General features: G+C 40.4%; 1 protein-coding gene and 1 long non-coding RNA gene across 3 annotated transcripts in view; one reads left to right on the plus strand and one right to left on the minus strand.

The window, feature by feature from the left end:
* Positions 1-4,855, plus strand: part of LOC145357546 (uncharacterized) — a 115,930-nt gene extending 111,075 nt beyond the window's left edge. Inside the window, exon 3 of the long non-coding RNA XR_013889312.1 lies at positions 3,415-4,855. This is a non-coding gene — a long non-coding RNA (uncharacterized LOC145357546). The remainder of the gene's footprint in view (positions 1-3,414) is intronic.
* tada2a (transcriptional adaptor 2A) overlaps positions 1-23,532 on the minus strand; it is a 33,620-nt gene extending 10,088 nt beyond the window's left edge. For both annotated transcript variants that reach the window (XM_080211001.1, XM_080211002.1), the window contains exons 1-12: positions 23,317-23,532; positions 20,021-20,127; positions 18,278-18,337; positions 17,554-17,645; positions 16,709-16,866; positions 15,581-15,669; positions 12,636-12,708; positions 12,000-12,063; positions 9,157-9,200; positions 5,722-5,832; positions 5,287-5,358; positions 1,529-1,661 (exon numbers count right to left, since the gene is read on the minus strand). In XM_080211001.1, the coding sequence (XP_080067127.1) occupies positions 1,529-1,661; positions 5,287-5,358; positions 5,722-5,832; positions 9,157-9,200; positions 12,000-12,063; positions 12,636-12,708; positions 15,581-15,669; positions 16,709-16,866; positions 17,554-17,645; positions 18,278-18,337; positions 20,021-20,127; positions 23,317-23,341 (1,028 nt within the window). In that variant the 5' untranslated portion in view covers positions 23,342-23,532. The remainder of the gene's footprint in view (positions 1-1,528; positions 1,662-5,286; positions 5,359-5,721; positions 5,833-9,156; positions 9,201-11,999; positions 12,064-12,635; positions 12,709-15,580; positions 15,670-16,708; positions 16,867-17,553; positions 17,646-18,277; positions 18,338-20,020; positions 20,128-23,316) is intronic.
* Between the last annotated feature and the right edge of the window lie 378 nt (positions 23,533-23,910).

Here is a 23,910-nt window from a genome sequence, read left to right on the forward strand (position 1 = left end):
TTTGTGTTTATTAGTTTAGGTCTGAGTGTTTCATTTACAAGTTACATTCGAGTTCCATATGTTGCCCTGGCCTAATTCCATTCAAAGCATAGCATCTGTGCCAAGGCTGATTTTTTCCAGGGTATAACTGCACAGGATGCAAGTTGAGTGACTTGGAAAGTGCAGAAAATTTATGTAGTGCCAGATTCAATGACAAGTACATTTTTTTACTGGAGATGCGATCAGATCTCGAGCTTTAAACATTTGGTGATAATCAGCAAATGCAAAATGGTGGGTGAAGGAATTATCTGATTCACAAGCATTAGTCTTCAGCTGACAAATAATAATATTTTTAAAAAGTAATCTGAAGTAGTCCAGTTTGTGAACTGCAATTCATATGTTGGATTTGGTCTAGAAGAATTGGGATTAATAGAATGATCCTCTAACTCCAGATGACTCCTCAGATACTGAAACAGTCTATATCCAAATGCAACAAGACCTGGAAAATATCCAGGCTTGGGCTGACAAATGGTAAGTAACATTCATGTCACACAAATGCCAAGCAATGACCACCTTCAACATGCTCCTTGACATTCAAAGGCATTACTATCACTGAATTCTCCACTATCAACATCCTGGTGTGGGTTCTTTTTAAACTATTGACCAGAAACCGAATTGGACAAAGCCATATAAATACTGTGGTTACAAGAGCAAGTCAAAGGTTAGGAATCCTTCCTGGCTCCCCAAAACCTACCCACCATCTATAAGGCACAAGTCAACAGTGTGGTGGAATACTATCCACTTGCCAAGATGACTGCAACACCAACACTCAAGAAGCTTGACCGCAGCCAGGACAAAGTAGCCCACTTGATTGCTACCCCTTCCAAAAATATTCAATCCCTCCATCACCAACGAACAGCAGCAGCCATGTGTAAATTCTACAATACGTTATGCAAGAACTCACCAAGGTCCCATAGGCAGCATCTTCCCAACCCACAACTACTATCATCTAGAAGGGCAAGGGCAATAGATGATGGGAAGATCAGCATTTGGAGAGTTCCCCTCCTGGCTTGAAAACATATCGTCACAGCAATTGGTTCAAAATCCTGGAATTCCTTCCCTAACATCAATGTTGGCGTTTCTACACCGCAGGGACTGCAGTGGTTTAAGAAGGCAGCTCACCTTCTAAAGGGCAACTAGGAAGAGACAATAAATGCTGACTTAGCCAATGACGTCCACATCCCGTAAATTATTTTTTAATAATGGAAATACCGTAGATGATTGCATCCCATTTCTTATTAAGATTTTCACACGCCGAAGAGGATCACATGCTACAGAAACCATCTCAGAGTTTCTTCTGTCACATTATGGATGCACATGACGTCAGAACCTTGTAACCACCCTCAAAATGTTCTTTGTTAAATCCATCAGGTTGCACTATTATCATCCTCAACTCCCCAGTCAAAAGAAAAAAGATCAAATGTGAAATAAATAATTTTAATCACACGAGCTAACAAGCTCTGGTCTCTTTCAGTCCAAGAGAACTCACATTGCTGCTTGCTTGTGTAACCATTGTTGGCAGGCATTGGAGTCCTGAAGACACTGGAGAACATCTGTGAGCATGTTGCGTTTTAGTCGTTCCTCTTCACGATGCACTTTCAAGCAGTCATAAACTTTGGCACCTATACATGAAGACGTGATCATAGAGCAGCATGTGAAAATACAATGCAGACAACTGGAACATTCTCGAAAGAAAAATTCCAGCAACTTCTCCACTAGCACTTCTTTTCAGTGGCTCTAACATGATGTAGTAGTGGTAAATACAGTTAGTGACAACTGTCAATAAATCCAATTTGAAGAACTACCTACAAAAAAGTAGTTTCAGAAAATACAAACCATTTCTTTACAACACATTAAACACCTAGCTTTATTGAATTCAAATCATGAAGACTGTTCTACAGATATATTGAAGCAATTTAATAGTAACTTTCACTGAGTCATTTTCAGATTATACAGCTAGAGGACATTAATCATTAGTAAACAGCAATATAAAAGAGCCATTATAACCATGTGGCATAGGAGGATATTCAGACTATTAAATTCAAGTTAGCTGTCAGTAAAATGATCCAGTCAGTTCCATTCCTTCTCACCCATCCCATTACTCCTTAAAAGTTTATTTCCCATAGTTGTCCATCCAACTTACTTGGAAATCATTTTCTGTATCCTCCAATTTTAAAAATTGTACAGTTCCTTGTGCATTCCCAACAGACTAACACTCAGGCTTGGATATTAACCAGGGTGGGTTCCCCAGGCTGGGGCGGGCTCTGGGTGTGTAATTTTGGATGACAAACTCCTAAGTCCGAGTTTCTCCACATCCTTTGGGGATGGCACAGTGGCTAGCACTGCTGCCTCACACAGCTCTAGGGACCTGGGTTCAAGTCTGGCCTTGGGTCACTGTCTGTGTGGAATCTGCACATTTTTCCCTGTCTGCATACATTTTCTCCAGGTGCTCCTGTTTCCCCTCTCAGTCTGAAGATGTGCGGGTTAGATGGATAGGCCAGGCTAAATTGAACCTAGTGGTCAGGGGATTATTAGTGTAAATACATAGGGTTAAAGGAATAGGCCCTGGGTAGGATTGTGGTTGATGTAGACTTGATGGGCCTTCTGCACTGTAGGGTTTCTACGATTCTATGTAATCCCACAGCATGGATCAATTGTCCTCAACAAATTTCCCATTTGGCATCAGCCCGATTGACAGACTGCACTTCAGTTGAGAAGGGAACATTCTGGAGCAGCCTATTGGACCAGTTAGGTCCAATTCTCACCCTCTTTAAAGTAATTAAATTGCCAATCCGACTCCTTTCTATCATGAAGCCAAAAATGAATAGGTTGGAGTCAGGGTGAGATCTTTAAAACTTTTAACCTGACCCCAATCTACCCGATTTTGTATGCTGATACCCACCCTGAGTATCTGCCAATAATGCAAAAAATGTAATTTGTCACGACGATGGGCAAAACCCTGAATTACATAAGGATACACTGAACTCTTGGATAAAATCTGTGGTCTTAAAATGGACATAAAGACTGGCTGAGGATGTAAATTCAGTCACTGGTTGATGCTGGCAAGTGATACTCAGAGACAAACAATGGAACTGCGCTCTCTCCAGACAAGTATACATCAACAGCACAAAAGCCATAAGGAAAAGAACTGTAATCTCCTGTGGGGATAATGGGAACTGATTATCATTTCAGCAGGAATTATATTCTCTGGGCAATGTCCCAGGCCAATTTGTGGATTCCCGCCTTCCAGGAATACACTAAGACTGGGATAAAAGCCAGCTGGAAAGCTTGGTCACAGTAGACTAGTGCTACATGTGACAGTGTGTGACACAGGAAGAAAGACAGCAGTAAGCCCCTGTGAATTTTTTTTTGCAGGTTACTCTCTGATTGCTGGAGCATGTCAAGTCAGCAAAGCCACTACTGAGAAGGAAATGGGGCAGCTTCTCAGCCAAATAACAGAAGACTGGAATCTCAAAACCAACTATTCACCCACTGAAGTCAATGCTCCTGGAATCATGAATTGCAGTAGTCATAAAGCTCCACTATCTCCTCTTCACAGACAACTCAAAGATTTTTTTTAAAAAGAAAACTTACTTTTGGGCTGAGTTCTCATCTGTATGAATGTATATGCATGTGCTTTATATTTTTTCTCTCTTATAAACTCACTAATAAACTCACTCACTGTTTAACTCATGAAATCCTGGTTAAATTGGCACCTTTTAAAATAGAAATATCGGAGGGGGGAAGAGATACCTCCAACAGAAGGGATCCTTCTTAAATTTGTTATTGTTGTGACCCACCAGGGGAGTGGGGGGTTGAATAAAAATAAGGAACCAGTTCATCCACCCTCACCCAGGGTTACAAATTCAGGGAATATCACCTGGAGATTGGTTGTAATAGATGATAATTGATTAGCAAGCAAGACAATAAGAAAGGAGAAGTCAAGTGAAGGAAAGAGTAGGGACAAAAGAAGTTTCCCAGTTACAACTCACTCCACTCTAGTATAAAAGTGTCAACAATTGAGAATGTGCTGAGAAAGGTATTTGCAGTTTACTCTTTTAGCTGGTGACCAAGATGTATAGGATGGGATACCACAAGAGACAATATAGTTAGTAAAAATGCACCATACTAAAAAAAAAAATCAGTTGCTAAACAATTTAATTGTTTTCCATTAAACTACATGCCATGTCTAATTAACAATAAATGTACCAAGTGGCTATTGAGCATAGTTGCTTGAATTAAGTTCCTCTATAAAATTACCAAAAGAAAATTAAAACTAAATTTTATTTTATCACCAACTAATCAATTAAGGTGAGGAACGATTAGATGTCATTTTGTGAAATTAAAATCTGTTAAAGGCATGTAATCCACTGACTCAGATGTTTGAATAGTATGTACATTGCCTATGCTCAGGTCACAATAAACCTCACGAAAGGAAATCTTTTAGAATTCAGGAGGACTCCTAATGCCTCACAAAATGTTTAATAAAAGAAATAATAGTCAAAAAGGTTAATAAAATGCTTTGGCATCACTGAATGGACAGATGAGCTAATGGCCACGCAGAATAAACCTCAGCATTTCCCTCACAACACCAAATGAAGTAGGCACATTACTGTAGTCCTGGTAAAACTGGATGGAAGTAGATATGGGAACAAAAAGGTTGCGCATAAAAAGTCATGGTTACTGAAAAAATGGCTACATTGCTAATAATCAAAAAGCATGGATGCCTTGATTAAAGTCTGTTTTAATCAGATATATATGTACCTGAGGTTCCTCTTCTCTAATTTACAATTATTTTGATAATTCAGTCATTCAGAACTAAAATTCATTGCAAAACTTAAATCTGCAGTTGCCGGAATCTTGCTGCTCTTTCTAAATGGTCCCGCTGCTGGTGCACCCCCGCCATTGATTTCCCGGCAGTGAGGAACGTGTTGAATAGGAAATCCTGTTCATAATGGCAGGACTGCAAGATCCTACTGCCAGTGAGTGACATACTTCCAGCTGTTGCAAAAGAAGCTGGGGAGAGGCCGGGAGAGACGGATGCTCACTCATTATGTAGAACAACCACATATGAGCACATGCACATGAAGATTATTTCATGGTAAATTAATTATATCAGACGTTTTAGCATTCATAGTTATAATATAAAATCACTCTCTCTCTCATTACACTTGACTGACCTATCATTCTGACATTTACAAGCTTATGAGAAACCATACTTATTAAATAGCATTTGCAAACACTCACCACGGAAAGTGAAGATTCCTGCCTGCCTGTATTCTTGTAACCGTTTGATCTCCTTCCGAAGTTCAAAATCCACTATGAAAATGGATATGATCAGAAAGGTCATTTTTAATTAAATTTGTGCAAGTCTACCCACTATCCCCAATGCTTGATATTTAGGGATTCAGGAGCTAAACATAATTCTGAAGAAGTGCTGAAATTCTCCAGTTTTGATTTTCAAATAACAAATCTATTGATGCGCATGTTGAGGCATTTAAAAGCTACAGAGAACACAATTTTATTTTTAAAAGAGATATTCAAGACAGTCAGCAAAAACAAATTTAAAGAAAATAAAAATTAATAATTTTAAGGAATTAACTTATTTTAGTTTGCAAATTGATTTTCATATTAATCTCAAAAACTACAGCAAAGAAAAGGAAAAATATGAATGTTGCATACATGTATGGCTTTCAATAAATTTGTCATGTTCTGTAGGTCCCAATAGCCTTGCAAAGTGTCTCATAGCTTCATAGAGGTCTTGAACTTCTTTAGGGTACCGTCTTTCAAGAACTGCAATTGCAGAAGAAAACATTTTTGAATGTATTTTCCTCAATTGTTTTAGTGTGCACTGTAATTTATCCCAGGTTAAATATTATTACAATGCTCACTGCTTTGTTGAGCTACCATGTATTAACTATTTCTAGAAAGTCCAATGGTGTCTTGCTTGGGTACAGACTTCTGGCATTCATGAGCATCCATGTGTTTCAATGAGTTCAGTTAGAAAGAAAATGTAGCAAATCAGTTGCTGGTGAGTGGATCATTGCTAAGTGAGTCTTTTTTACCCCCCAAAACCAACTCATGACTTGTGGCATTGGTGAAAAGATATAAAAAACTCCATTTCTCCTGATCCAATTTTCTCAGCCATTTTCTCGCTCTGTTTATTGCAATGTTTGCTTTTCTTTTCTTTCTTTCTCTTGCCGCAACATTCAGAGAATTTTCTATTGGTATATTTAAGTCTTAAACACTTTAGTTCCTTTCTCCCATACTGAATCATGCGTCCCTTAGCCCCTTTATAGTCTAACAAATGTCCTTTCGCTGATTTATTCAAATTCATCTTTTACTAAAAGGCTAGGGCAAGCAGCAAATCACAAGACCATAAGACATAGGAGCAGAATTAGGCCACTCAGCCCATCGAGCCTGCTCCCCCATTTGATCATGGCTAATTTTTTTCTCATCACCATCCTCCTGCCTTTTCCCCATAACTCCTGATCCCCTTATCAATCAAGAACCGATCTATCTCTGTCTTGAAGACACTCAATGACCTGGCCTTTACAGCCTTCTGTGGCAAAGCGTTCCACAGATTCATCACTCTCTGGCTGAAGAAATTCCTCCTCAGCTCTTGTTTTAAAGGATTGTCGCTTTAGCCTGAGACTGTGCCTTCTGGTTCTAGATTTTCCTCCTGGAAAATCATTGCCAGCTTTTAATTGACAAAGGTAGGTACAGGTATTAGGTACTGGTGGACAAAGGTCATTTAGGAGCAGTTGCAAATCCACCCATAAAGGGATCTCTCTCGCCACCCTTTTAACACCGCTATTCTTCCCCATCAATGGATTTGGATCTTTACACCTGTCAATAGCGTCTCCCTTTTCTTCCCCTGACTTCAACTGGATCTCATCCTCCCTCCTCAACAGGATCTCTCTCACTCCATCCAACAATTGGATTAAAAGATTAATTTCTTCATGAATGCTGCACAGTGGGTAGCACTGCTGCCAACAGCTCCAGTTTCCAAAAGGCCATGGGTGACTGTGTGGAGTTTGCACGTTCGTCAAGTGCCTGCGTGGGTTTCTTCCAGGTGCTCCGGTTTTCTCCCTAAAGATGTGCAGGTTAGGTGGATTGGTCATACTAAATTGCCCCTTAGGGTCCCAAGATCTGTAGGTTGGATGTGGGGGTTACAGCGATAGGGTGAGAGGGACAACCTGGGCAAGATACCCTGGCAGAGAGTTGGTGCAGATGCTGCCCAAGTATCAAATGGCCTCTTTTGCACTGTAGGGATTCTATGTTTCTTTTGAAGTTCTGAATATACTCATTTTTATTAAGCTTCATTAAAACTGTAAATGCTGAATCAATCAGGTGATACTGAAATTTAATATTAGAGCACTAAATTACTTAAATGAATAAATCCTCCTCCTTTTCTCCAATTTTCCTTGAGGAAATAAAGTAGTTAGAATTTTTTCAAATTGGCAGATGAAGAAATTCAGTAGACAAGGGTTGAATTATACATGAATGTTGAATTATACATGATTTTATTATATGGGAGATTATTATTAATTCTTGTTATTTTTCTAATTAGTTTAGGGTATTTTGCTGGTACTTTAATTTGCAATGTAGACTCATGCAGAGAGCTGCAGTTATACTGAATGCTGAAAGTGGTCTGGGTTTTACATGGCACCTCACTTCAATGTCCAGTTTATTTATGGTAATGAGAACCGCACAAGATCGGTTTGTTGCTTTTAATTTAATTTCTGCCACTGAATGAGCTAAAACCAAATGTGGACCATACTGAGGTATAAATTACATTAATTATTAATTGTTCAGTCAGCATTTGTAAAGAGAACAGGTTGATGTTCTGATGAAGGGGTGCACACTAAATCTTCTTTGCAGCTGCTGATCCTGTTGCATATTTCCAGCATTTTCTGCTTTTTATAAAAAATATTTTTAATATAAAAATGGCTAAGCACATTAAATTCATGGGAACAGAACGTACAAGGGGAATTGATATCCAATTTGCACTGTTCTATTGTGTGTTGATGATAGCTTTTAAACCATTGTTAGCTCAGCAACTCACATTCATAATGACATGCATGAAACCCATCCACCATTGCTGGCTTTGAAAAAAATAAATTCTCATTTCAAGATTATCAAATACTGATAAATTCATTTCCCCACATCCCCTCCCCCTTACTAGTGACACCAATACCATTAAAATCTGCTGTCTAATCTGTAAAAATTCTGCTTCTGTGGCAGAGTTAATATTGAACAAGAAAACAATGCAATTGAACTGAGATAAAGTGGGTCTATTGACTGACACATGGTCAATAAGTTACATTTACATAGCAGCTCTAACATTGAAAAATGTCCCAAGATATTTCAAAACATAATCAGAGCTTCTGAAACAGATTTTAGGAGGGGTAATCAAAAGCTTGGTGAAAGAGGCAGGGGAGAACTAAGGAGAGAATCCAGAGTCATAGATTTAAATTTTCAGTAAATCTGCCATCATTTCTTTAGGCTGATGTAAAAAGATGCAAAAGGGGCAATTTGAGGGAATGGCTGATAGACTAATGTAATTTTAGAGAATTTAAATTGCTTTATTTCTAGTTTAATTTTGATTAAAAAGCTAACATTGCACATACCTAGCTTACTTCAACATCATGTGAATGGCCTTCAACAACTGTCTGCCACTAAAGGCCTTCTTGCCAACGCAATGACGAAGGGAATAAGCAGCACAAAAGGAATAGGCTGTAATAAATTTGACAACTTTATTACAGACCCAATTTGCACACTAATTTCCTGCACAATATGCTTGAGTCATTCCTTTAAGCAGAATTAATAAAAGAACACAATACAAAATACATTGTGTAGGAATTGCATTCACAATTTGGGCTCCAAAACCTAAAGGCTAAATGCATCACAATCTACTAGAGGCAAACACTTAGCAGCAGTAGGTGAATCACTGATATTGATGTCTGCGCTAATAGTGTAGACATCTGCAACTGGTATTTATGCTTTTTGCCAAAAGGAGGAAACCTTTGAAAAAGTAGTTCTACATGACACAGAACTCCCTAAGAGACCTGTAACAGTATAAACTTGCATTTCTTTGGCACTGTTAATACTTACTCTGAAATTTTCTGAGGTTGATCAAGCCATGGTCTCTCAAAATTCTGTGGACAGAGTAAAATTGTCCTGTCACATATTATTTTCTAAACTACTGAGAGAATCAAATCACATCTAAATTAACACATCATTTCACTGGTTTTAGCAATAAAATTGACCTGCTCTTTACATTTATAACTTGAAGAAATAATACAGTAATATGGCATACACAAGGGCTCAGACATGGGAAAATATGAACACATGGCTGAGCATTTCATCAGGTGGCGGTGGCGGCACTGGTGGTGGGCTGGTGTTATCATTTGATAAAATAGATGACCTATTCCACAGCTACCAGCAAAAGTCATCACACGCAATACTCCAAATGAAATCCCATCAATTTCACAGACAGTACTATTTGTTGCTTGGGAAATAGAATCACTTATCTGAGATAGAATTAATAATCACATGGAAAAATCTGGGTCAATTAGTAAGGGCCAACATGGATCTCTGAAAGGAAAAGCATGTTCAACTAACTTGCTGGAATTTTTTGAAGAGGTGACAAGGCCGAGGACACTATCCCGAGCTCCTTGGGTAATGTCCTAGGCCCAACAATCTTTACCTGTTTCATCAATAACCTTCCCTCCATTATAAGGTCAAAAGCAGAAATGTTTGCTGATAATTACATGTTGTTCAGCACCATTCATGACTCCTCAGGTACTGAAGCTGTCCATGCTCAAATGTAACAAGGTCTGGACAATATCCAGGCCTGGGCTGACAAGTGGCAAGTAATGTTTGCACCATACAAATGCTAGGCAATGACCATCACCAATAAGAGACAATCAAACCACCGCCCCATGACATTCAATGGCCTTACCAGCATTGAACCCCTGGCACTGGCAACATCGCTGGTGTTCCAACTGAATAGAAACTCAACTGGACTCACCACAAACACAGTGGCTACAAGAGCAGGCCAGAGGCTATGCAGAGTGCAGTGACTCACCTCCTGACTCCCCAAAGCCTGCCCACCATCTACAAGGCACAAGTCAGGGGTATGATGGAATACTCCCACTTGCCTGGATGGGTACAGCTCCAACAATACTCAAGAAGCTTGACATCATCCAGGACGGAGCAGTCCACTTGATTGGCACCACATCTACAAACATCCACTTCCGCTACCACCAACTGTCAGTAGCAGCGGTGCGTACCATCTCGAAGATGCAATGCAACAATTCACCAAAGATCCTTAGACAGCACCTTCCAAACACACGACCACTTCCGTCTAAAAGGACAAGGGCAGCAGATACATGGGAACACCATCACCTCCAAGTTCCCCTACAAGCCACTCACCATTCTGACTTGCAAATATATCACTGTTCCTTCCAAGTCACTGGGTCAAAATCCTGGAATTCCCTCCCTAGCTGTATTATGGGTCAACCCACAGCACACGGACTGCAGCAATTCAAGAAGGCAGCTCACCACCACCTCTTAAGGGCAACTACAGTGGGCAATAAATGCTGGCCAGCCAGCAACGCCCATGTCCCACGAATGAATAAAAAAAGATTGATGAGGGTAATGCTATTGATGTGCTGTACATGAACTTTCAAATGGCATCTAGTATAGTGCCTCACAACAGCCTTGTGAGCAAAGTTATACTTCATGGAATAAAAGGGACAGTAACAACGTGGATTAAAAAAACTGGAAATAGAGTAATGGTTAATGCACATTTCTGGAGTTGGAGGAAGATTTGCAATTGGGTTCCCCAGGGGATCCTTGCTCTTCCATATGATCTAGATCTTGGTGTGCAAGGGACAATTTCAAAGTTTGTGGATGATACGAAACTTTGAAGCATCGTAAACTGTGAGGAGAACTGCAGAACTTCAAAAGGGCACAGACATGTTGGTAGAGTGGGCAGATATACAGCAAATGAAGTTAGTGCAGAGAAGTGTGAGGTGATTCATTTTGGCAGGTAGAGCATGGAGAAACAACAGAAAATAAGGGGTACAACTCCAAAGACCAGGAGCCAAGGGGCCTGAGTGTCTACGTGCACATCTGCTTCTGGAGGCCTTCAGTGCAGGATCCGCAAGACCACAGTACATCGTCAAGGCAAATAAAACGAGATCCCCTTTTTATGGCACTAGCTGACTAATCCATTAAGTTTAAATGTTCCAGCCACTATAACAGGAGAGAGGGTTAAGTGTGTACGATCAGTGGAGTCAGGGACATGAGTGGGATTGAGGAGGCTCAGGACAGTAGTCAGGGATGGGCGAAGGATTGTAGTAGGGGTGGTCAGTAGTAATTATCAAGGAAGCTTTTGGGTGGATCTTCTGTGCGGATCTTCTATGTTACCTCCTGGGTATGACCCTCTGGGGAATGGAAGATCTGGGCCAGTAAAACCTATTGGCCACACTACCACACAATCCAATGGCCTCCTTCTGCAAATCTGTGATGTGCTCACTGATGCCTCGTGCAAGTGTAGGATAACTCCCTACTTTTGTAATCAATTCTCCTCACAAAAATTGCAACATTTTATTAGCTTTCCTAATTACTTGCTGTATCTTAATATCAAGCTTATTACCATGAAAAGTGAAACAAGATGAAATAGCAACTTGTTTCGTGAGGGAGAAGCAAACAGGAAAGTAGATTTAGAATTTTTGGGGATTTGACAATTATATTGGAAAAATAAAAACTCAAAAAACTCCTTGTGTATAAAAGAAACAGAAATAGAAGCTGAAGTAGGCCATTCAAGCCTGCTTAGCCATTCATTATGACCATGTATGATAATCAAATTCAATATCCTGATCTCTCTCCTCCCACCCCCCCCATATCCCTTGATCCCTTTAGGTCAAACAACATCAGCAGGAACTTACTTTTTTCTTCGCTGTCTCTCTTTTAATCTGGAATGATAGATGTCAACCACTGCGAGCTTCAAAGCTGTTCAAAGTGTGAAAATATAAAAATGGGCAGGGGTTTACTTAAGCACACAGCTGCTTCTAATCACTAGATTAAAAAACTAAAGCAACGAATTTCAAAATAAACTCACAGGCAAAAAGTAAAAGACTCTTTTTAATGCTCATGAAACACATTTTCGGGTAAATCCATTTCAATATGTTCCAGCAATGAGGGAGTCATGAGCAGCTGTGTTACACTGGTAGTATATTGCACTGCAACACTATGAGGGGAAAATGTTGCACTAGCTGATGGGCAAGTTGCTCTGACACAAAGAAACATTGGTTACTGAGAAATTATAAAAAAAGGCAAAAACATTTTGTTTGCAATACAGCTGTTTTTTGAGGTAAACCCAACGCCAACAACAAAAATTTCTGGAATAATTTACACAAAATGACCAATTCACAGTGGCATGTTACCACAACAGACACAACTGGCAGATTGTTTTGTAGGGAGAATGTGATTTCTTTTCATGAAAGAAATATCAAGCATACAGTTAGTTTTTGGCGGCGGTTAGAAGCCTAATCAAAGGTACTTTTGTTAATCAAAAAACTCACCATGCAAAATATCAGAGTCATCTTCTACAAAATCAATATCCCTCAAGTCCCATTCTGCATAATTGTCAAATTCCTGTACAAGAAATATGCATCAATTTTAATATTGCTTACATTTTTCCAAAAAGATGCACAATATGAAAAGTGGAGAAGCAATTGCAGCAACATTCATTGGTAGGCAGCTGAGATATCCCAATGAAGAGTAAATATATGACAAAGTAAATCCACTAATGCTGTGATCCATAGGGACCTGCACTCAACAGTGTCATCTTGACTCTTCAATAGTGCCCCTTTGAGCACATCTCCCCGGTAACAACACGAGGGTGCCTAATTTAGCCTCATTACTGTGTCAAAATCAAAGTTATTGGCACGCTTTAGCACCAAAGTGCAAACATTATAATTGGGCACCACCATATGACAGTATGCTGTACTGCATCCTAATGCAATTCACTGGCAGAAAACATGACCAGCTTGGGCAAAACAGAACTTCAAATAAAAGCAGCACTTAATAGATAAATAAACCAGCCTACTACTAGCTTATTTTAATTAAACCAGCCTTCTCTAATCAACTTTCAACAATTTTAAAATGAACATTATTAGGACTGTGCACGTACTATGAATACCAATTGTTAGAACCACTGAAAGCGTTTTTACTTGCAGACATAAGCACATATTTAGTGTTTTACAGGATTATGCAAAATGTACAATGATTTCGTATAAAATTACATAATACATAGAATTTACAGCACAAACAGACCATTTTGGCTGACTTTTCTATTATACTTGTTACTTATTTATTAATTCAGCACGTGGGCGTCACTGGTGAGACCAGCATTCATTGCTCAACCCTAACCAAACTTGAAAAGGTGGGATGATGGCAACTGAGTAACTTGCTAAGTCATTTCAGAAGGTACAGTAAGAAGTCTCAAAACACCAGGTTAAAGCCCAACAGGTTTACTTGGAATCACGAGCTCTCGGAGCACTGTTGGACATAGACCTGTGAGACTTCTTACTGCGCCCACCCCAGTCCAACACCGGCAACTCCAGATCATTTCAGAAGGCAATAGCATAGGTCAGGAGTCAAAGATCCGCCAGTCCAAAGATGTGTGGGTAGGTTGATTGCCCCTTGGTTTCAGGGAGATTAGCAGGGTAAATGTGTGGGGTTATGAGAAAGGGCCTGGGTGGGATTGGTTGATGGGTTGAATGGCCTCTATCTGCACTATAGGGATTCTATGATCCTAAGATCAAGTAAGGACCAAAAGAATGTTTGCAGATCAGTTAAGGATCTACTGAAAATCTGGTAGTTCCACAACAGATATTGCTGACACTAGTTTTTTTTAATTCCAGATTTATTTACTTAATTGAATTTAAATTTCAACCGCCACAGTGGGATTTGAACTCACCTCTTCGGATTATTAGTTCAGGCCTCTGGATTATTAGCCCAGTAACCACTATGTCATGGCACACAACATGTTGCTTTGTGGTTCATGTATATCTCCCTCCAAGTTACTCTAATCCGCATTTGGCCCATATCCCTCTAGACCCATCTTACCTATGTAACTGTCTAAATGCTTTTTAAAAGACAAAATATTACCTGTTTCTACTACTACCTCTGGCAGCTTGTTCCAGATACTCATCACTCTCAGTGTGAAAAAATTGCCCCTCTGGACACTTTTGTATCTCTTCCCTCTCACCTTAAATTTATGCCCTCTAGTTTTAGAATCTCCTACCTTTGGGAAAAGATATTGACTATCTAATTGATCTAAGTCCCTTATTATTTCATAGACCTCTATATAAGATCATCCCTCAGCCTTCTGTGCTCCAGAGAAAGAAGTCCCAGTCTAACCAGCCTCTCCTTATAACTCAAACCATCAAGTCCCGGTAGCAATCTGGTAAATCTTTTCTGCACTCTTTCTAGTTTAATAATATCCTTTCTATAATAGGGTGACAGAACTGTTCACAGTATTCTTAGTGTGGCCTTACTAATGTCCTATACAACTTCAACAAGACATCCCAACTCCTGAATTCAATGTTCTGACCAATGAAACCAAGCATGCTGAATGTGCTCTTCGCCACTCTGTCCACCTGTGACTCCACTTTCAAGGAACTATGAACATGTACCCCTAGATCTCTTTGTTCTGTAATCCTCCCCAATGCCCTACCATTGGCTGATTAAGTCCTGCCCTGAGTAAGTTCTACCAAAATGCATCACCTCGCATTTATCTAAATTAAATTCCATCTGCCATTTGTCAGCCCACTGGCCCAATTGATCAAAATCCTATTGCAATCCAAGATAACTTCCTTCACTGTCCACTATGCCACCAATCTTGGTGTCATCTGCAAACTTACTAACCATGCTTCCTATATTCTCATCCAAATCATTAATATAAATGACAAGTAACAGTGGGCCCAGCAGTGATCCCTGAGGCACACCGCAGGTCACAGGCCTCCAGTTTGAAAAACAACCCTCTTAACCACCCTCTGGCTTCTGTTATCATGCCAATTTTGTATCCATTTAGCTACCTCACCTGGATCCCGTGAGATTTAACTTTATGGAACAACCTACCATGTGGTACTTTGTCAAAGGCCTTGCTAAAGTCCATGTAGACATCAACTGCTCTCATCTACCTTCTTGATCACCCCTTTAAAAAACTCAATCAAATTTGTGAGACACGGTTTTCCACTCAAAGCCATGCTGATTGTCCCTCATCAGTCCATGCAACTCTAAATGCCTGTAGATGCTGTTTCTCAAAATACCTTCCAACAACTTACCCACCACAGACAGTTTCCATTAAATTCATTTATTCTATTTCCCCAACAACTCCACATGGTAACAAGTTCCACACTCTAATTAGTCCTTTTTAAAATTTACAAGGAGTTACACTTGTTCTACCCTTAATGCTGATTCACAGATTTGTTCCTCAATCCAAGTAGGACTGACAACTTACCTCAACAAAGTCTGCTCGTGCTGGCATATATCCTGCCATATCTCTTGACACTGCAGAATCAAATGCTGGTCTGGGTGGATCATCACAAGCTATGGTTAAATGGGAAAGCAAATTTATTTTATGATAGTGGAGTTTAATTTCAAATAAAAGACGAAAATTTAATTCTCAATGCAAGACAATGGGGCAGAAGGTTCACCCGACTCCCGGAAATTCAAGCAGCATTTTTTGTTGGAATGTTTACATTCGAAACATTAACTCGAAACATTGACCTTCTGCACACTTCTAGCATTTTGACATTTAGGTTTATTTTTTAGAAAGCTCCACCCGAGAAAGTTTGGCTGAGGCCCATGTTGGTAACTAAGATATCTTGGGCATCTATATGAAATGTGCACTAGCCTCCAACAGCTATTACTTATAGATCATAGAATCCTACAGTGCAGAGGGAGGCCATTTGGCCATCAAGACTGCACTGACCACAATCGCCCCCAGCCCCTATCCTTGTAACTCCATGCATTTACCCTAGCTTGACACTAAGGGGTAATTTAGTGTGGCCAATCCACCTAACCCGCACATCTTTGGGACGAAATCGGAGCACCCGGACGAAATTCATGCAGACAAGGGGAAAATGTGCCAGTTCCACACACACAGTGGCCCAGGCTGGGAACTGAACCCGGGTCCATGGTGCTGTGATGTAGCAGTGCTAACCACTGTGCCATTGTGCAGCTCTGTTTGAAGACTAGTGCTTCGATGTATGATATTCACAAATGAACAGTAACAGGTTACTCAACTTGACGGACATCACAGTCAAGCCTGATTGAGTCAGCACCTGGCATTCACCCAGGGGAAAGCAGCTTGACAAACTTTCAATGACTCAGAATACCAGAGCCTACTGGATCTGGGAAGAGGATATCAACTGTAGATCAAACGCTGGAATTTCCTTGTCTACGTAATTCAATTATTCACTGGATAAGCTTAATAAACCATCAGAGGAGACCCATAGTCTGTTCAAAAACCAGCCACAGTTCAGTCATGGGGGACATCACCTTCCAGTGAGATAGCATCATCATCATCCCCCCCCTCCACATACACACAACGCTACTGGAATTTTAAAGTTAACAAAGGACTCACATCTAAATGTAATTGCTGTATCAAGGTCTTTGGTTTCTTCAGACCGCTTCAAACTCAGTAAAGTGGAAGAAAACAGTGGATTGTTAACGAAATGCTTCATGTAGTGTTTCTCACAATCGTCCTTGGACTTTGTACGCATCTGGTTGGCAACATCTTGCCTTCAAAAGAGAGTTTAAAAAAAAAATGCTGGTTAATAGATGCACTGTACATTCTTCCAGTATATAACTACGTGATAAACAGTACACTTCAAGGGTAGTTACAAACCATCTTGGTAGAGAATTCAGATGCTCATTTTCTTGAAGGGTCGATGTGTAAAGATTGACAAGACTAGCACCGAATCCAGGATTTTATCAACCTCGGACACTGACTGGGGCAATAGAGATATTGTGGTTGATAATGTTGAAGAACTTCAGAAGGCCGCCAGCCCAAAGACTTTAGCTGTGAATTTGTTCAGAGTGTTCCCTTGCTACAGAAGACGTGGAATCCTAATTGAAGAGTTTGACTAAGTTGTGAGATGGATCAGCACACATTTGGGAGGTAACAACATCAGCAGGAAAGGAAGAATGGAAATGAAGCTAGGGGGTGGTGGGAGCAGATGCAAAAAGAATAAAAGAGAAACAGGGCTCAAAACTAGGGTGTGAAACGTATGGCTTGTTGGACAGGAAATGGGAGCGTAGAACAGTAAAGGTAGCTGTGAGCTTCTAGCTTAGCAACAGAAAAGGCCATGTACTCTGTGTAAGGATCACTGTGAATGCAAATTTTGGCAGTGAATATATCTTTGATAAAACCTACTGGGAAGAGAGAATTAACATTTGCACTTCAAGCAAAAATATTAGTTATATTACCAGTTTCCAAAACCACAGTCCATCACAGCCTCAAGTAATGCCATTTCCTCCTGAGCTGTCCAGTTCGGATCCAAAATGGGAAAATCAGATGTCTGCATACAGGTCATGGAAAGAAAAAGAAAGTGATATTTGAAATCATCACTATTTGATTTCAACATTTTTTTTTAAGTAGAGGAATTGATTCTTTTTTGTAAACTTATGAAACGCTACCTAACCAGAAGAGCTAAAGAGGCAGATAAATAGAATCATTTAATTCTTTGAAGCAAAATTTCTATTACAAACTGTACATAGTTCACTAAACTTGGCATAACCTATTTTGAGTGTGTGCAGAAAATATAAGCATACTGATTACTTGCTTTTCATTTCCTAATAATATCTTTTAAAACACAGGATTGGTGCATCCTTATAATTTCTTGTCTTCTCTCCCACTTTGTCAACTCAGCTGCTGCACCTGCATGATGAAGTTTTGCCTGATAACTAGGAAATCTCTCCAACCCTTTATCTATACCCAATATTATTGTAGTATTTAACATGCGGTACAATAAAAAAACTATAGTTAAAATGATATAAATACATACACGTGTATCATACTCAAAAGTTGTATGATGGAACTATTGATTTACAAGAAACATTAAGGAGCAAATTAGAAATTTGACTTAAAATAAATTCTGCATTCAGCTTCTAATACATGGGTGAAGGAAATATTAAAAAGTTCTGCACTCACCATTATTTCATAGCTATGGTCACTTTGATGCTTCTTGTACTCAAATCCTCTTGTAAAGCACTACAAACAAAAGAACAATGAACTTAAAATACTACTTTTCCTCTTAAATCTCCCCAAATGGCATTCTATGCAGTGATCTTATAAAACATTCATACCAAGATTTATTTTGAATAAGATATTTCTTCAGAAAATTACCTACTTATTTATCTCCCAAAATTTAATCTTCCAAATTAATGCCTAATTCCCCCATTCTTTACAATGCTTTTTAATACAAAGCAGTTGTGAACTTTATGGCTATATCATCATGTCACTTAACTGAACTAGCCATATAAATACTGCGGTTACAAAGGGCTGGTCAGAGGCTGGGAATTCTGCAGTAAGGAACTAATTTTCTGACAGCCTAAAGCCTGTCCACCACCTAGCAGGCATGACAGAAGTGTGAAGAAATACTCTCCACTTGCCTGAACAAATGGAGCGCCAGCACCCAAGAAGTTAGACCAGGGATGCCCAGACTTCAGTGACTTGAGATCTACTTTATCGACAATCACCCGAACACAATCCACCAGTGCTATCTTCCCACTCTGCCATGCAGGGACATTGAAACATGTTGCACAATACAGACCTTAAACTACCTCTTTATGGATAAAAAGGCTCATGATTATGCAAAGTCTGATTGGAGTAATCAGGTTTTTATAACTATCTGCTTGGTACTCTTGTGGTCACTGGTTCCAGATTTTTAACCTATCTGATTAATCGAACCTAAATTCTCCAACTGCATGATGTGATTTAAACTCTTATCCTCCAGATCATTAATCCACGCCCCTTGGATTACAAATTCTGTGGCATGTATCCTCACTAGCAAAGGTTTAATATTGTGCAATATTTATTTGGTACTTATCCTGTGCGATAAGTATGTCTTTTATTTTTAAATGAATGCAATCCAACTAGCAATTCGGTTGAGACCCAAGGGTCAAATCTTACAATAATGCAGTAAACCCTACATTTCATCAGCCTAAAGGGTGGTGAATCTCTGGAATTCTCTGCCCGTTGAAGTGGTGGAGGCTTCCTCGCTAAATATTTTTAAGACGCGGGTTGATGGGTTTTTGATAGGAGAGGGGATTAAGGGTTATGGGGAGAGGGCGGGAAAGTGGAACTGAGCAGCGACAGATCAGCCACGATCTTATTGAATGGCGGGGCAGGCTCGAAGGGCTGGATGGCCTACTCCTGCTCCTATTTCTTATGTTCTTATGTTCTAAATCTGAGTTCAAAGCTGCAAGGCTCTAACTTGCAGCCAACACAGCTAACAGAGGGAAAATATTCTAAATATGTGCTAACTGCATGTTGCTTTCAATCCATGACCTTATGCAAGATTTTTGCAGCTGCTTTCATCAAAAATACATAGAATAATTTAGTTTTTATTCATTGTATCATTAAATATCTTTTCCTCTCACCTTTTTCAAGGAGATAGCGTGCGCAGAAAGTGTGCACTGTGCATGTGCAGAAAGCACACATCGAGGGTGTGTTGATATGTACACGTGTAGTGCACAGAAAGCGCGTGGTCAATTGCAAGCTACTCCCCAATCGACCAGTTGATCCCAATCAATTTTTTGGACACCTCCAAGCTAGACACTATCCCGCACAAAACAGCCTTCTTGAGGCATCATGAGAGATACAAGAACAGGCAAGGAATGGAGGGATATGGACCTGTAGCTCTATACAGTAACTCAGTTTATGGCAATGTACCTGTAAACATATAAGCAGTGGAGGAGGTCCACAATCTGCACACTTTATGTAGGGTTCCATCAGGTAAGAAGAGCATCCACGACATGGTGGCTGATCAAAGGGGTCACCTGAAATAACATCAGATGAAGACGATTCAGCAATTGCCATGTCTGAATACTACAACAAAACAGTAAAATAGTGGCAATACATGGTGTGTACATACAATCAGCTTCTGGTAAAACTGTAATAATGGAATTGCAAATATTAATTCAGTCACACGATCTACTTCAACATTCATCCCACCCCTTCATAAAATATCAGTTAATTATCAAAGTGGACATGTGAAATTGCCATACTAAACATTAAAAACTATTAAGAATCATTATATTGGACTTGAAACGTTGGGCAGGATTTTACGGCCTTGCTCATCTTGAAATTGTAAAATCCCACCCAAGGTCAAAAGGCCTTCCCATGCTCTGCCCCTCACCCGCTCCGATTCCCATGGTGGGCGGGCTGGTAAAATTCCACCTATTAACTCTGTTTCTCTCTCCATAGGTGCTGCCAGGCTTGGAGTTTCCCATCTCTTTCTGTTTTTGTTTCAGATCTCCAGCATCCACAATATTTTGGCTTTTAGATAAAACACCCAGCAGCCCAAGTGTAGACATTCCACAATTAAATCGTGTCGGAAAGGAGCACTTCGAGCTGTCTAACATTAGGACATAACGCTAGTAGTTACAAGCCTGTCAATGATTGTAGTTGTGAGTCACTGAGCAGAAACTGATAGCCAAGTTCCGCACCAATGAGGACAGCCTCAACTGGGATCTCGGGTTCATGACACACTATCTGTAACCCCCATGACTTGCTTGGGCTTGCAATATCTCACTTATTGTCCTGCTTGGAGACAATACACCTCTTTAACCTATGCTTAATGCTATTTCCACTCACATTGTCTGCACCTTTAAGACGTGAATAGCTATAAAGACTTGCATTCTAATCAGTATTCTGTAAACTGATTGTGTGCCTTTATATGGTCTGTTTGTGATCAGAACTTCCCTCTCGTCTGACGAAGGTGAAAAGCCCCAAAAGCTGGTGGCATTTACTACCAAATAAACCTGTTGGACTTTTAACCTGGTGTTTTGAGACTTCTTAAAATGATTGTAGCAGTTTTAAAGTAGCATGCTGATGAACCCACACCTACAGTAGCAGTTTAAGTGAGATTATTTCAAAGCATTGACAAAATATATATGTATGGGCCTTACGTTAAAAATGGGTGGAATTTTTCTCCCACTCTATGGGAGGCGGAGCACTACTCGCTGGCGGTGGGATCTTATCACCCTGCCATTGTCAACAGGGTTTCCCACTGAATACATTCCTCACTGCTAGTAAACCCCCAGCCGGACCATAAGATCCCGCTGGCGTGAGCAGCGGCAGCAAATTTTTGGTGAATGATTCAAACGTTTAAACAATAAAATATATCAGCATTAATATGACAATTATATTAATAACAACACTGACTTGTACACACTTTATTAATACAAACTCTTGTTACCTATATCCTTGAGTCTCTGATTTGGGAATGGGAAATTAAAGGAAAGACATGCTTTATGGACAGAAAATGCCAGAAACACTCAGCCAAGTCAGGCAACATTATGGAGAGAGAAATTAAACATTTTGGGTTGATCCCTTGTCATCAGAAATGATAAAAGTTTACAGATGTAACAGGTTAGCAAGTATAGAGGCAGGGAAATGGGGAAGGAGAAAGAACAATAATGAAGGTCTGTTGCAAAGATCTGTTAGAGTGCAAGGCAAGGACTATTATATGACACAACATCAGTGATTTTGTTAATCGCTGCTTTATTCCACCTTGTAAGATTTATCTTTTTATCGAAAACTAAATATGCTTCTGTACATTTAAAACCTATTCTGTAACATATTCCAGTTCTGATGAAACATCATCAACCTGAAACAGTTTTAATTTGAGGATCACCACACCTCAGGTGAGGAGCATGATTAAGAAGGCAAGGCTTTCATAAATAACTTCAGCCAGTAGAGGATTTGAACCCATGCTGTTGGCATTGGTCTACATCAATAACCAACTGTACAGTCAACTGTGCTATGACAGAAATGCACATTTTTCTTATTTTCCCATCAGAAAAACAGGCCAACTTGATGTCTTCAGCATCTTTCTGAAGTGGTTCTTACAAATTTACAGCACAAGGCTTTGTTTTGTTTTGGGGGGGGGTGTTGTTTGGGATATCATAGGCATTAGAACCAAGGACAAAAACCATCAAAAGATCAGCTGCATTCTTTGTAAGTGCTGATCCTTCTGTGGATGAGTTATGCAGAATCAAGAAGTTAATTCTGTTTCTCTCCACGTACTGCCTGACCTGCTGAGTTTACCAGCACTTCATGCTTACATTTCAGATATCCAGCACCTGCAGTATTTAGCTTTCACCAATGATTTACCAAGTTGGACTGGTTTGCCCTCCCACCCCAGTTGAGGCAAACCATCAATCTAGCAGTTCACACTGCTTAGAATCATTGAATGCCTACAGTGCAAAATAGGCTATTCCACCCAGAGTCAAAGCATTTTATCCAGAATATCTTGCACCCTCTCCCACTATCCTATCTCTGCAACCCACACCTTTACCATGGCTAATCCACCTAACCTAAACATCGTGGGTCACTAAGAGGCAATTTTAGCTTGGCCAATCCACCAAAGCTGCACATCTTTGTCTGTGGGAAGAAACCAGCTTGCCTGCATTGCCCCTCTATCACCATCAGAAGCGAGAGAGAGCCAATACATGACACACGTGGCATGTTCTGTGACTGAAAAAAGGAGCTCCTCTGACTCCCATCCTAGTTTGGGACTCCAGGGGAGGGGATCAGAGAAGGACAGAGGGGTTGAATTCAGTCTGAAAGGTGGGACGGTTTATCTGTAGGTGTGGGTTCATCAGCATGCTACTTTAAAACAAAAAGCAACCTGCGAGTGGATGGAAGGACGCCTCCTTTAACGATGATTCATATTACAAATCCCTTCCTTACCCTGGCTGCAAAGTCTGCTTTCTGCAGATATATTATTTCTACGAATACAAAAGCATTTGAATTTTTTCCTGAATATCTGCTTGGTCGGGGGGAGGGCGATTTTTTTTATTGGGATGCGAAACCGACCGTTAATCAAAATAACTGTACAGCTCGCGGCTCACTGTGAAGCGTCTACTGCTGTAGGCCCTGGGGCAGGCCTCGCTGCTGCAGCCAGCCTTCCCCCCCCCGCCGATGGTGAGGAGCAGCACGGAGGAAGGGTGGGGGCTACTCACTGCCAAACGGCGCCAGCCGGTCCATGCTTCATAAAGCGGCGCCCGACAGTAGGGAATCGGAATATTAAATTAAAGCACGGTGAGGATCCAGCTCCGATACCGCCGAGACTTTTCTTTTTTTCCCCCCTCTATTTATTCAAGAGCCCGCACCGCTCCTCAGCAACCAGCTCGCCACGTTCTCTTGGCAGCCATTTTATTCCCCTACACCCCACCAAGATGGCGCCTCACATCACTCAGGATTGACGTACGCTTCGGCCAATCACACCTCAGCATTCCGCGCCTAACCCCGCCCCCCTCCACGTCTTGAAGCCCCAGCATCTGGGACTACTGCAACCCATTGCTATTACTTGGAATGAAGCCCCAGCACTTAGGACTGTGGTAACCCATTGCCATTACTTGGAATGAAGCCCCAGCACTTACGACTGTAGCAATCCATTGCCATTACTTGGAATGAAGCCCCAGCACTAAGGACTGTAGTAACCCATTGCCACTACTTTATTCATTAAAGGGACATGGACGTTCACTGCTTGGCCATCATTTATTGCCCATTCTTAGTTGCCCTTATTCAGAGGGAGTTGAAAATCAACCACATTG

Source organism: Carcharhinus amblyrhynchos, chromosome 23 (genome assembly GCF_965287045.1).
Source record: "Carcharhinus amblyrhynchos chromosome 23, sCarAmb.v2.hapA, whole genome shotgun sequence".
NCBI lineage: Eukaryota > Metazoa > Chordata > Chondrichthyes > Carcharhiniformes > Carcharhinidae > Carcharhinus > Carcharhinus amblyrhynchos.